We start from the raw sequence: 13,244 nt of genomic DNA, 5'->3' as shown, positions 1-13,244 counted from the left end.
TAAAATACAGGGAGCGAAAGGCTATTTACAATTTGTACAGAAACCAGATGGCAGTTATAAGAGTCGAGGGGTATGAAAAGGAAGCAGTGGTTGGGAAGGGAGTGAGACAGGGTTGTAGTCTCTCCCCGATGTTATTCAATCTATATATTGAGCAAGCAGTAAAGGAAACAAAAGAAAAATTCGGAGTAGGTATTAAAATCCAGGGAGAAGAAACAAAAACTTTGAGGTTCGCCGATGACATTGTCATTCTGTCAGAGACAGCAAATGACGTGGAAGAGCAGTTGAACGGAATGGACAGTGTCTTGAAAGGAGGGTATAAAATGAACATCAACAAAGGCAAAACGAGGATAATTGATGTAGTCGAATTAAGTCGGTTGATGCTGAGGGAATTAGATTAGGAAACGAGATACTTAAAGTAGTAAAGGAGTTTTGCTATTTGGGGAGCAAAATAACTGATGATGGTCGAAGCAGAGAGGATATAAAATGTAGACTGGCAATGGCAAGGAAAGCGTTTCTGAAGAAGAGAAGTTTGTTAACATCGAGTATAGATTTATATGTCAGGAAGTCGTTCCTGAAAGTATTTGTATGGAGTGTAGCCATGTATGGAAGTGAAACATGGACGATAAATTAGACAAGAAGAAAGAAGATAATAGAAGCTTTCGAAATGTGGTGCTACAGAAGAATGCTGAAGATTAGCTGGGTAGATCGCATGTCTAATGAGGAGGTATTGAATAGAATTGGGGAGAAGAGTTTGTAGCACAACTTGACTAGAAGAAGGGATCGGTTGGTAGGATATGTTCTGAGGCATAAAGGGATCACCAATTTAGTACTGGAGAGCAGCATGGAGGGTAAAAGTCATAGAGGGAGACCAAGAGGTGAATACACTAAGCAGATTCAGAAGGATGCAGGCTGCAACACTGGGACATGAAGAGGCTTGCACAGGATAGATTAGTATGGAGAGCTGCATCAAACCAGTCTCAATACTGAAGACCATAACAACAACAACAGATAAGGAACAATAAAGGGCCTATAACACTACCATGAGGAACGTCAGAAATCACTTGTGTTTTACTCGACTACTTTCTGTCAGTTACTACGAACTGTGACCTGTCTCACATGAAATCACAAAATGGCTCTGAGCACTATGGGACTTAACATCTGTGGTCATCAGTCCCATATAACTTAGAACTACTTAAACCTAACTAAACTAAGGACATCACACACATCCATGCTCGAGGCAGGATTCGAAACTGCGACCGTAGCGGTCACGCGGTTCCAGACTGAAGAGCCTAGAAGATCCGCACGGCGACACCGGCCGGCCATCAAATTACAAATCCAGTCACATAACTGAGACGCTTTTCCACAAACACGAAATTTCACTACAAGTCGCTTGTGTGGTACAGTGTCTAAACCGTTCCGTAAACCGAGAAATACGGAATCGATTTGAAATCCCTTGCCAATAGCACTCAACACTTCATGCGAATAAAGTGTTAGTTGTGTTTCACGAGAACGATGTTTTCTAAACCCATGTTGACTGTGTGTCAATAGGCCGTTTTCTTCGAGGTAATTCATAATGTTCGAAAACAATATATGTTCAAAAATCCTGCTGCATACCGACGTTAACGATGTGGGCCTGTAATTAAGTGGATTACTTCTGCTACCTTTCTTGGTGTGACATGTACAACTTTCCAGTCTTTGGGTACGGATCTTTCGCTGAGAGAACGGTTGTATATGACTGTTAAATATGGAACTAATGCATCAGCATACTCTGAAAGGAACGTAATTGGTATACAGTCTCGACTAGAAGACATGCTTTTATTAAGTGATTTAAGTTGTTTCACTACTCCGAGGATATTTACTTCTACGTTATGTTGGCAGCTATTCTTGATCGAAATTTGGAATATTTACTTTGTCTTTTGCAAAGGCATTTCGGAAAGCTGTGTTTAGTAACTCTGCTTTGGTAGCACTGTCTTCGACGGTATCTCCGCGCCGGCCGCTGTGGACGGGCGATTCTAGGTGCTTCAGTCCGGAATCGCGCTGCAGCTACGGTTGCAGGTTACAATCTTGTCTCGGGCATGGATATGTATGATGTCCTTAAGTTAGTTTAGGTTTAAGTAGTTCTAGTCTAGGGGACTGATGACCCCTAGTGCTTAGAGCCATTTGTACAATTTTTTATTTTCTCCGCTGCTATAGCAGAGAGAAGGCATTGATTGTTTCTTGTCGCTAACATACTCCACATACGACCAGAATCTCTGTGGATTTTCTGCCAGGTTTCGAGATAGGTTCGTTGTGGAAACTGTTACAAGCATCTGGCTTTGAAGTCCTCGCTAAATTTCGAGCTTCTGTAAGAGATCTCCTATCTTAGGGATTTTGCGTTTGTTTAAATTTGGAGTGTTTGTTTCGTTGTTTCTGCAACAGTGTTCTGACCCGTCGTTTGTTGGTTTATTTAGTATAAACGTCTCAATTGCTGCCGATACTATTTCTTTCAATTCAAGCCCCATCTGGTCTACACTTACATAATTAATTTGGAAGGAGTGGAGATCGTCTCTCAGGACGGAGTCAAGTGGATTTTTATCTGCTTTTTTGAATAGGTATATTTTTCATTTATTTTTGGAGAGTTTGTGGGTTACAATATCCATTCTCGCTACGACAACCCTGTGTTCAATAACCCATGTATCCGTTTTGATTCTCATTATTACCTCAGGATTATTTGTTGCTGAGAGGTCAAGTGTGTTTTCACAACCGTTTACTGTTCTCGTGGGCTCGTGAACTAACTGTTCGAGATAATTTTCAGAGAATGCGTTTAGCACAATTTCGGATGATATTTTATGCGCACCTCCGGAATTAAACTAGTATTTTAGCCAAAATATCGAGGGTAAATTAAAATAACCATCAACTATAATCGTATGAGTCGGGTACGTGTTTGAAATCAAACTCAAGTTTTCTTTGAACCTTTCAGTAATTGTACAATCTGAACTGGAAGGTCCGTAAAAGGATACAATTATTATTTTATTGCGGTTGACAACAGTGACATCTGCCCATACTAACTCACAGGAACTATCTATTTCAATTTCGCGACAAGATAAACTACTTCTAACAGCAGCGAACACGCCAGCGCCAATCGTATTTAGCCTATCTTCCCGGAACACCATTAGAGTCTTCTCAAAAATTTCGGCTGGTTTTATATCCGGCCTTAGCCAGCTTTCAGTACCTATAACGATTTGAGCATCAGTGCTGTTAGCTCTTCGCGCTCTGGTACTTTCCCAACACAGCTACGACAATTTATAACTGTTATATCAATGATTCTTGTATCTACGTTCTTCCTATGTTCGACCTGCACCCTTTGTGACTGAAGCCCTTCTTGTGTTTTCCCGAGACCCTGTAACCTAAACAACTGCCCAGTCCACGCCACATAGCCCCTGCTACCCGTGTGACCGCCTCCTGCGTATAGTGGACACCTGACCTATTCAGCGGAACCGAAACCCAACCATCCTTTGGCCCAAGTCGAGTAATCTGCAGCCTGTTCGCAGAACCGTCTCAGCCTCTGATTCTGACCCTCCACTGGGCTTTGTATCAAGGGTCGGCAATCGGTCTTGTCGACTATGTTGCAAAATGGTCAGCTCTGCTTTCATCTTGAAAGCAAGCCTGTCGGCCTTCACAGCTATGTGCTTTCTTTTCAATTCCATCAATCTTTAGAACTAAGCCATCTACTTTCTTTCTCAGAATGATGCAAGTGTAATCTAGTTCCTTAACCCTAGCATCTATTTCGTTGATCAGCCTGAGAGGGGTCTGTTCAGACATCTTTAGCTCCTAAAAACTTACACCCAAGAGACTGAAATTTTCCCTCTATGTACGGACGCACTCTCTGCCTATGTACACCTATTACCTCGGGCTGAGTGCCTGACATATGTGCGAACCTGCCCATGATGAAGCATATAATAACACATCACACACACACACACACACACACATATATATATATATATATATATATATATATATATATATATATATATATATATATTTTCTGTGTACATCTTTACAATCTTTACAAAATCATTGACTCACATGTCGGTACCTACATGTGCCTGGTAAATGTGTTTTGAATTCAAACTGGCTCGTTTAAAAGCTATAGTGAAATTTGCATTATACTCAAATAAATACGTCAACACCCATATGATGACCAAAACAGAAATATTGTAGAATTTGATCCTGGTTTTCCACAGCAACATCGTCAAATACGACCACTGTGTTTCGCTTTACCTTTTTTTTTGGGGATTGGAGGGGGGGGGGGATTTGTCTGCTTCGACTGAATGTCGTGTATTTTTCACCATCCACACCATGCAATATCTTTTGCAGTGGCTGGTATTTGTGTTGAAACAGCGTTTTTGAAAATACACACACATTCTCAAAGCGGTCTCCATCCGGTTGTGTTAGTAGTGACATGAGAACATTTGTCCTGCCGTTGGATGGACCTACAATCATTGCTCGTATATTATTTGGTAGGCGTATCCCATTCTTCATCTTATTCTGGTCTTCTTCCGCAACACCACAGGACTAGTTGCTTACAACAAAGTCCTGATTCTTCATCCACCTTGCCGTGATCCATGATACTGACTAAATCAGGTTTTAGTGTGCAATGGGCTTTTATAAAAAATGAACGCTTTTGATAACAATAATTGTAGCCACTACAGCGCAATCACCTTACCAACTGATCTATCGTTACTACATTACATAACGAGGGGCTTCTAAATTAAGAAATAATACACAGGGTTTGCTTTAATACATATGTACACAGCGTGTTTCAGAAGTGATGGTCAATAATTTACACATGGAAAGTACGGACCAGAAGTAGCTAAGAAGCTCCAATGAAGATGGATTCACAAATCATCTGTTGCCAAGGTATAACATTAATTTGCGTTGGGAACCAACTATAAATGACCTTGGATACTGCAGTATTTACTTTGGTATCTCAAGGTTGGGATTGACTATCTCTTCGTTGCACACACAGCTACTTCCCTTCCCCTTCCATGCACGTGAAGGTACCGTGGACAGAGGGGTCACCAATGAAGAGGATGCTGATGTGCACTTCATTTATAGCAGAGCGAATGGCAGTGCCCTTGAGGCTGCATGATTATATGAAAAAGCTTTTCCTCTTCACAGGTAGCCTGGCAGATATACATTTAGCTGGTTACATCAGCGCCTTAAAGGAACTGGGAATTCTGCACCCCATATACAGGGTGTTACAAAAAGGTACGGCCAAACTTTCAGGAAACATTCCTCACACAAAAATAAAGAAAAGATGTTATATGGACATGTGTCCGGAAACGCTTAATTTCCATGTTAGAGCTCATTTTAGTTTCGTCCACCTTCGCTCAATGGAGTACGTTATGATTATTTCATACGGGATATTCTACCTGTGCTGCTAGAACATGTGCCTTTACAAGTACGACACAACATGTGGTTCATGCACATTTCAGTCAAAGTGTTCGTACGCTTCTCAACAACAGATTCGATGACCGATTGATTGGTAGAGGCGGACCAATCCAATGGCCTCCTCGCTCTCCTGACCTCAACCCTCTAGACTTTCATTTATGGGGGCATTTGAAAGCTCTTGTCTACGCAACTCCGGTACCAAATGTAAAGACTCTTCGTGCTCGTATTGTGGACGGATGTGATACAATACGCCATTCTCCAGAGCTGCATCAGCGCATCAGGGATTCCATGCGACGGAGGGTGGATGCATGTATCCTCGCTAACGGAGGACATTTTGAACATATCCTGTAACGAAGTGTTTGAAGTCACACTGGTACGTTCTGTTGCTGTGTGTTTCCATTCCATGATTAATGTGATTTGAAAAGAAGTAATAAAATGAGTTCTAACATGGAAAGTAAGCGTTTCCGGACACATGTTCACATAACATATTTTCTTTCTTTGTATGTGAGGAATGTTTCCTGGAAGTTTGACCGTACCTTTTTGTGACACCCTGTAAATGAAAAGGTCAACTCAGATCCATAACACCTGATGTTGAGGAAAAGGTTACACGCTTTGTACACGAACGCATGAGTACATCAACAAGGAGGATTGCTACCCATGAGCGTGTCCTGAGTCATTGCAGTGTGTGGCAGATTTTACAACGGCGAGTACTCTATCTATATTATCTCCAGCCAGTGTATGCCCTCAATAATGTCGACTTCCTTCTCGAGAGAAATTCTCTCAATGGGTGCAACAACAGTGTACCCTAAATCTCCTGTTTCTAAGCAGTAATCTGTTCACAAATGAGGCTGGATTTAACTGTGACAGTATTTTTAGCTACCATTACTGTAACATTTGGGCCAATGTCAATCCTAGTGCAACACATGTATCACGTCATCAGCAGCATTATTCATTGAATGTCTGGGCAGGACTGCTTGGAGACCACATAACTGTGCCATGCCTCAAACTGCTGAGACTAACCAGACAGCAATACAAGCGGTTTCTACGGACTGTACTTCCAGATGTACATGTATATGTTCGACTGACCCACTCCTGAGCATGTAGTTCATCCATGAAGGAGCTCCAACACATTTTCATTTACAAGTGTGACAGCTTCTAAGTCGGACATGTGGTTGTGCTGCTGTAAGCTGTTTCCAGCACACAATCGCCAAAGAAGGAATGCGAAGATCGGTATTAGGCACTGGATCAAGCGCGCCTATCACGAGAGAGGCCAGAGACACACCGAGAAGCAAAGCGCCACCAACGCTTTCTCGACAGCATATACTAAGGCCGTCGCCACTGATCAGAGGGCCTTACTGACTCAACCATCCAGCTGGCGTCTGTCAGTATACTCACGGAGTGGGTATAGTTCATCACGACAGTACATAGAGATCAGATTAGTGATTGTAGCAGGACTTCTACTTACTAGCAGTGAGACTCAAGTTGGAAATAGCAAGATTACCGATATTGTTTGCAAGAGCTTGTACCGCAACACATGGACTCTATTCAAGTTTCATGTTCATGTAAATAAAGACTTGTAGTAATCCACGTGTGCACTTGTGTTGCAGAAAGAGGATAGCAGCCACTCATAACAACATGCTCTGCCATGCTTCCTTGGGGTACAAGACTCTACAATAGTCAACATCGGATAGGTAGAGGAGGGCATCTGCTATGGCCTCCAAGGTCTCTGGATTGAAATCCAATGGATTTCTGTTTGTGGGGCCAGTTCAAAAGCCTGGTCTATGGCATCGAGGTCAACTCGCTTGAGGAATTATGCTTGTGGACTGAAGCAGCCTTTGAGCATTTACAGAATTCCCCAGCATTGTGTCAGAGGTTTCGTAACATATTTCAGAGACGAGTTCAATCTTGCGTTCAGATGCACAAACAACGTATCATACATCTACTTTAACGTTTAGAGATGCCATGTGTTTCCAGACACTGATGAACTGCAACAGGAAATGTGTTATATCTCGACAACAGTTGAATTGTGCAGCCATGTTTATTGGAGATTTTTAGCAGTTTTTGGCCTGTGCTTTCCATGTGTGAATTATTAACCATGACTTCTGAATATATAATTTACATTTATATATAATTTACATTTAAGCATTGATACATAGGGTATATTACATCAACAACAAAAAACACATGTCCGTAACTAGTGGTTTCGCAGTCGGGTTCTCGCTTCCCGAGCACGGGGTCCCAGGTTCGATTCCTGGCGGGGTCAGGGATTTTCACCTGCCTCAAGATGACTGAGTGTTTGTGTTGTCCTCATCATTTCATCACCATTGATGAAAGTGGTGAGACTGGACTGAGCAAAGGTTGGGAATTTGTTCTGGCGCAGATAACCGCGCAGTTGAGCACCCCACGAGCCAAACCTCAGCAACAAAAACCACTAATTCATTTTTTACAGTATTTCTGGTATGCTCTAAGTTCCCTGTGTATTTCTTTCAAACTAATGGGTGTTCCTTTAGTTTCTTCTTTCGGCACCGTATTGATACACAGTTCTAAATTGTCTGAATGCACACTATATTTGCGGAGATAGTTCATGATGTCTTTAAACACAGTTTGAACATACAGCAGCCCACAGTTCAGTCTTTCCAGGACGAGGGATAGCACCATCTGTAGGCTGAACACGTTTGTAATGGTGGAGTGTTGCAGATAAATGGATCAACCTACAGGTTTCTCCATGAGTGTCAAGCCATCGTACAATGATGTTATAGATAGGGTCAGGCCATCAAAGTAAATGTTCAGAGACAGAGAACACTCGGAAGGCATCTGTTGCTTGATGCAGTATTGTGCATGACACAGTTCATCCATTTACAACTCTGTAAACCAGACTCTGACACTTCTCGATTAATTTTCAGTCTCTAACACAACACGCCAGTCACTGCCTACTGATGCTTCTATGTGAATATCTAAGCGCTTCGAACCGTTAGCTATTAAAAAAGTTGAAGTGAAAAGCAGTAGAGCATTGGGGGAATTGGCAGCTTCTCATCCACCACATCAACACTTTGTCATAGCAGTAACACTGGAATGTTCTGGGATGATGCGTATGTTGGAGTCCAGTGTAGTCCTCCAGAGGCCACATTTATTGGTTCCAACATGATGACAAGTTCTGCTAGAGGATCACACATCACTACAAGTTCCGGCGAGCTGGATGTCGTCTCAGCTGAAGCTAAAGTCGAAAAGATGAAGAACCATTATGTACAATAATAGCACCTACAGACAGAGAGACCAAGATGTATTATTAAGTAAGCAGTAGTTACTCTACTGGTTCATCCTATTCTGCTAGGGGTAGCTGCACTATCTCCGCTGTTGACACTTCATGGTTCTTCTTCTTCCAGAGACTGACTATGATTGAGACCATATACTTATACCTTATATATATATATATATACCTTATATATATATATATATATATATATATATATATATATATATATATATATATATATATACTCTACATCATGATCACATGACTGGAAATTAGTCAACATATTTATTGACTTTGGAAACGATTCCTAGTCAGTCATTTGTCTTTGAAGAAGTTCTCGCCTGCGCCAGTACCCAACAAGGGAAGGCTTGGGTGTTTCCCAGGTGAACGCTACTTTTTTCGTGGTCTGGTCTGGCCATGACTGACGGCACATGAGGCACCAGCAGTGGCACATGACGGGAAGTAATCACTTGAAGCACGCTAATATCACGAGACATCGGCGGTCCTTCACAGGGTGGTGCGGGATCTGACAGCTGCGCGTTGTGCAGCCCGGCGATCGTCAGATACTTTTAGCATGATCTGTGACTGTGAAATTACGTGTGGTGAGTGTTTCACGAAGGTACTCCTTACGATGTCAGAATAAAAAAGATTTGCAATTGTTTAATATTCCACAAATTGTATCCCATAAAATCTTTAAGTAAACAGTATTCCACACACTGCAATCGATTTCCCACCAATCAATCAATATTTTCAGAAGGCAGTATCCACCAAAGAAAACTGTTCCACACAAAAGGAGATCGATTTAATTAATTAATCAATTTGAGTGGTGAAAAGGGAGCTACTGAAATAGATCAAGCCTCAGCTGTAGCAGCTCATGTTCAGTAACAGAGTATTGGAAATGGCACAATAGGTCAAGGGTAATTCCAACAAAAATATTTATATAAACTCAATTAATTCCTCGATTAATTTTATATCAAAAGTATGCTTTTATTGGCGAGGGCGAGGGCGAGGGCGAGGGGGAGGGGTTGGGCACATCCCAGATGAGTGGGGAAGATGGAGGAGTAGGGGTGGGGCTTTCTCTGAAGGATAGATTATATGTAGAGGGTCGTAAATCAATTAGCATAACAATAGGTGAAGGCCATAAGTCAATCAAGTTTGCTCTGAATATATGCTTGGCCCTTAATGTACGCAATACGCTCATACCACCATTATGCCACATCTCATGAGGTTGTCTGGGTGGTCAGGCACTGTGTCGCTCTCTCACTTCCAGACCACACAGTGTGGTGTTTGGGTACTCACCCAGTATGTCCTGCTGGGGCAGCCACTTGCTGACCATGAGGTTGGCTGGCTGGTCGGGCAGGGTGTCACTCTCCCACTTCCAGAGAACGCGCTGTGGCAACTCGCGGAATGCCTCCACAAATGCCTGTCGCTTCCAGTCTGGCAGTGAGTTGCTGCGGACATTAGAGCCCAGGCTGAAGTAGATCACTCCATGCTCAGCTTCGTCCAGGAATTTCTTCACGTCCTGTGGGTACAAATATGTCTCCTTCAATCACACTGTCTGTACATATATTTTGGACTGACGTGAACATGACTTGGGGTGTTGTGCGGATGGAGTTTTGTGGTCCTCTGCAGAGGAACAAATCCAGATTACTTATGTGCAAAGAGAATAAGGTAAAATGTTTGGAGGTTGCAGAAAACTCAGTCATCTTGCCCACATTGAGGTGGCCATAAAATCTAGATGTAGTAAAATATGCATGCTGTATCATGCTTGCTGAGTGCGTCTCATGCATTTACTAGAAAAACAGAAGTCAATGTTCCAGAAAAAAAACTTTTATTATAGAAATAGGGTACTGTAAAAATACAGATAATCCTCTACGTGCTAGATTACAAAGCAGGTCAAATAGACTAATGTAAACAAAAGACTGTAGCTTTACAATAAAATAACATATTAATATATTAGTACCAAATAATTAGATATAGTATACTACTTCACTGACAAAGTACATGCGGGAATGTTTCAAAATGGAATTAAATCATTAAACAATGGTTTTTTATAGCCCCTTTCTCGTTTTATCGTTTTGATTTCTTTGTTGCGTAGGACTCAGATTTAACGGGTGTATTATAAAATAAAAAAAATACATATATCCAACGAGACCTGATTGCTATGAAAAATAGTCGTTACGTGCTATCTGACATGACTGAACGTGCACACATGAGAAAGGAACACGCTATTAACAAGGAACCAAACTCATGAAGAAACTCATGAAGAACGAAAGCCATCTCCACAACTGGCATGCATTCGCCCTTCTTATATTGCGTTTGTCATGTGTAATATTCGGTTTAGATCTAATGTAAAACTATTGTATGTATTCTTCACAGCTTGGAGCTCTAGGCATTAGTTTCTGATCTGTCTCTTACCTCATTTATTGCGACTTCGGGAAAATTGGAAAATTTTATCTTTGCCGAAATTTACAGCCTCGTATCATTCCTAGTTTTTAGTGTAGCCATGTGGCATCTTGAAAGAGATAATCATATATAATTCTCTTCAAGAGAACCCTTAGTTGTCTTTTATGAGTTAATTAATCTGTAATATATCATCCCTTTATTTAAAAAAAAGAAAAATATGTGGAATCCGTAAACTCGAAAACTGATGTATCAGTTTCCGCGAACCCTACCGATTGCCCCGAATACTGGAGTGATTTTAATACAAATTTTCATCTTTCATCTTTCAAATATATTTAATTTGGCAGAGTTTACCCATTTTTATCCATATTCTCAAAGTGTGGAATTGTTTCTACTGAAACTGGAGAGAAATCGATTCTGCCTTTTCGAATCAATGTTAAAGACTTTTTCACCAGAAGGAAGCAAACACTCCAGAGACATGAGTAACTCTGAAGATGGAGCACTGTGAATTACTCATTTAAGGTTAATTAAAAACAGAGGACCAGTCTTGACTGAGACACTTTATTTAGCATCCCAATATAAATGTTGTACAAAAATAATGTAAATTGAGTCACTGAAGTAGGTCGCTTCAATTAATTAAAGTCCGAAGGTGGCAAAAATAGGAAGACACATCGGTTATTTACATTTTACATCAAGTAAGAACAGAGTCAGTCTCTGTGAAGGAGTGAAACGTGATGTGTATACATAACGATGAACTTGTATTTTCTGTAATTACTGTACCGCAAATAAACACGAAAGGATGGCATGCATCTTAAATAGAAGGGCGAGTGACCTCTTCGAACCATTCACTATCTCATGTACTCTGTGATGTAAATTTCAGTGAAAACTAAGCTTAGTAAAGGATCGGGAACCAGGAACAAAATACACTACGTGATCAAAAGTATCCGGATACCCACAAAAACATACGTTTTTCATATTAGATATTTTGTGCTGCCACCTACTGCCAGGTACCCCATATCAGCGACCTCAGTAGTCATTAGACATGGTGAGAGAGCAGATGGGGCGCTCCGTGGAACTCGCGCACGTCGAACGTAATCAGGTGATTCGGTGTCACTTGTGGCATACGTCTGTACGTGAGATTTCCACACTCCTAAACATCCCTACGTCCACTGTTTCCGATGTGGTAGCGAAGTGGAAACGTGAAGGGACACGTCCAGCACAAAAGCGTACAGGCCGACCTCGTCTGGTGACTGACAGCGACCGCCGACAGTTGAAAAGAGTCATAATGTGTAATTGGCAGACATCTATCCATATCATGACACAGGAATTCCAAACATCAGGATTCACTGCAAGTACTGTGAAAGTTTGGTGAGAGGTGAGAAAACTTGGATTTCATGGTCGAGCGGCTGCTCATAAGCCACACATCACGTCGGCAAATGCCATACGACGTCTCGCTTGGTGTAAGGAGCGTAATCATTGAACGATTGGAAAAACGTTATGTGGAATGACGAATCACGTTACACAATGTGGCTATCCGATTGCTGGGTGTGGGTATGGCGAATTCCCGGTGAATGTCATCTGCCAGCGTGTGTTGTGCCAGAGGCGGTGGTGTTATGGTGTGTTCGTGTTTTTCAACGAGGGGTCTTGCACCCCTTGTTGTTTTTCGTGGCACTATCACAACACAGGCCTACACTGTTGTTTTAAGCACCTTATTTATTCACACTGTTGAAGAGCAATTCGGGGATGGCGATTGCATTTTTCAACACGATCGAGCACCTGTTCATAATGCACGGCCTGTGGCGGAGTGGTTACACGACAGAACATACCTGTAATCAACTGGCCTGCACAGAGTCGTGACCTAAATCCTATAGAACACCTTTGGGATATTTTGGAACGTCGACTTTTTGCCAGGCTTCACTGACCGACATCGATAGCTCTCCTCAGTACAGCACTCTGTGAAGAATAGGCTGCTATTCCCCAAGAAACATTCCAACTCCTGTCTGAACATATGCCTGCGAGAGTGGGAGCTATCATCAAGGCTAAGGGTGTGCCAACATGTACTGAATTCTAGCATTACCGTTGGAGGGTGCTAGGAACTTGTAAGTATTTTCAGCCATCTCTCCATTTACTTTTGATAACATAGCGTAACTAC

General features: G+C 41.8%; 1 protein-coding gene across 1 annotated transcript in view; it reads right to left on the bottom strand.

Moving 5' to 3' along the window:
- LOC126282022 (UDP-glucosyltransferase 2-like) overlaps window positions 1-13,244 on the bottom strand; it is a 93,465-nt gene that overhangs the window by 39,798 nt on the left and 40,423 nt on the right. Inside the window, exon 5 of the mRNA XM_049981415.1 lies at window positions 9,989-10,211. Coding sequence (XP_049837372.1) covers window positions 9,989-10,211 — 223 coding nt within the window. The remainder of the gene's footprint in view (window positions 1-9,988; window positions 10,212-13,244) is intronic.

Source organism: Schistocerca gregaria, chromosome 7, assembly GCF_023897955.1.
Source record: "Schistocerca gregaria isolate iqSchGreg1 chromosome 7, iqSchGreg1.2, whole genome shotgun sequence".
NCBI classification, from domain to species: domain Eukaryota; kingdom Metazoa; phylum Arthropoda; class Insecta; order Orthoptera; family Acrididae; genus Schistocerca; species Schistocerca gregaria.
Note: the sequence above shows the minus strand (reverse complement) of the source record. Positions and strands in the feature narration are given on the sequence as shown.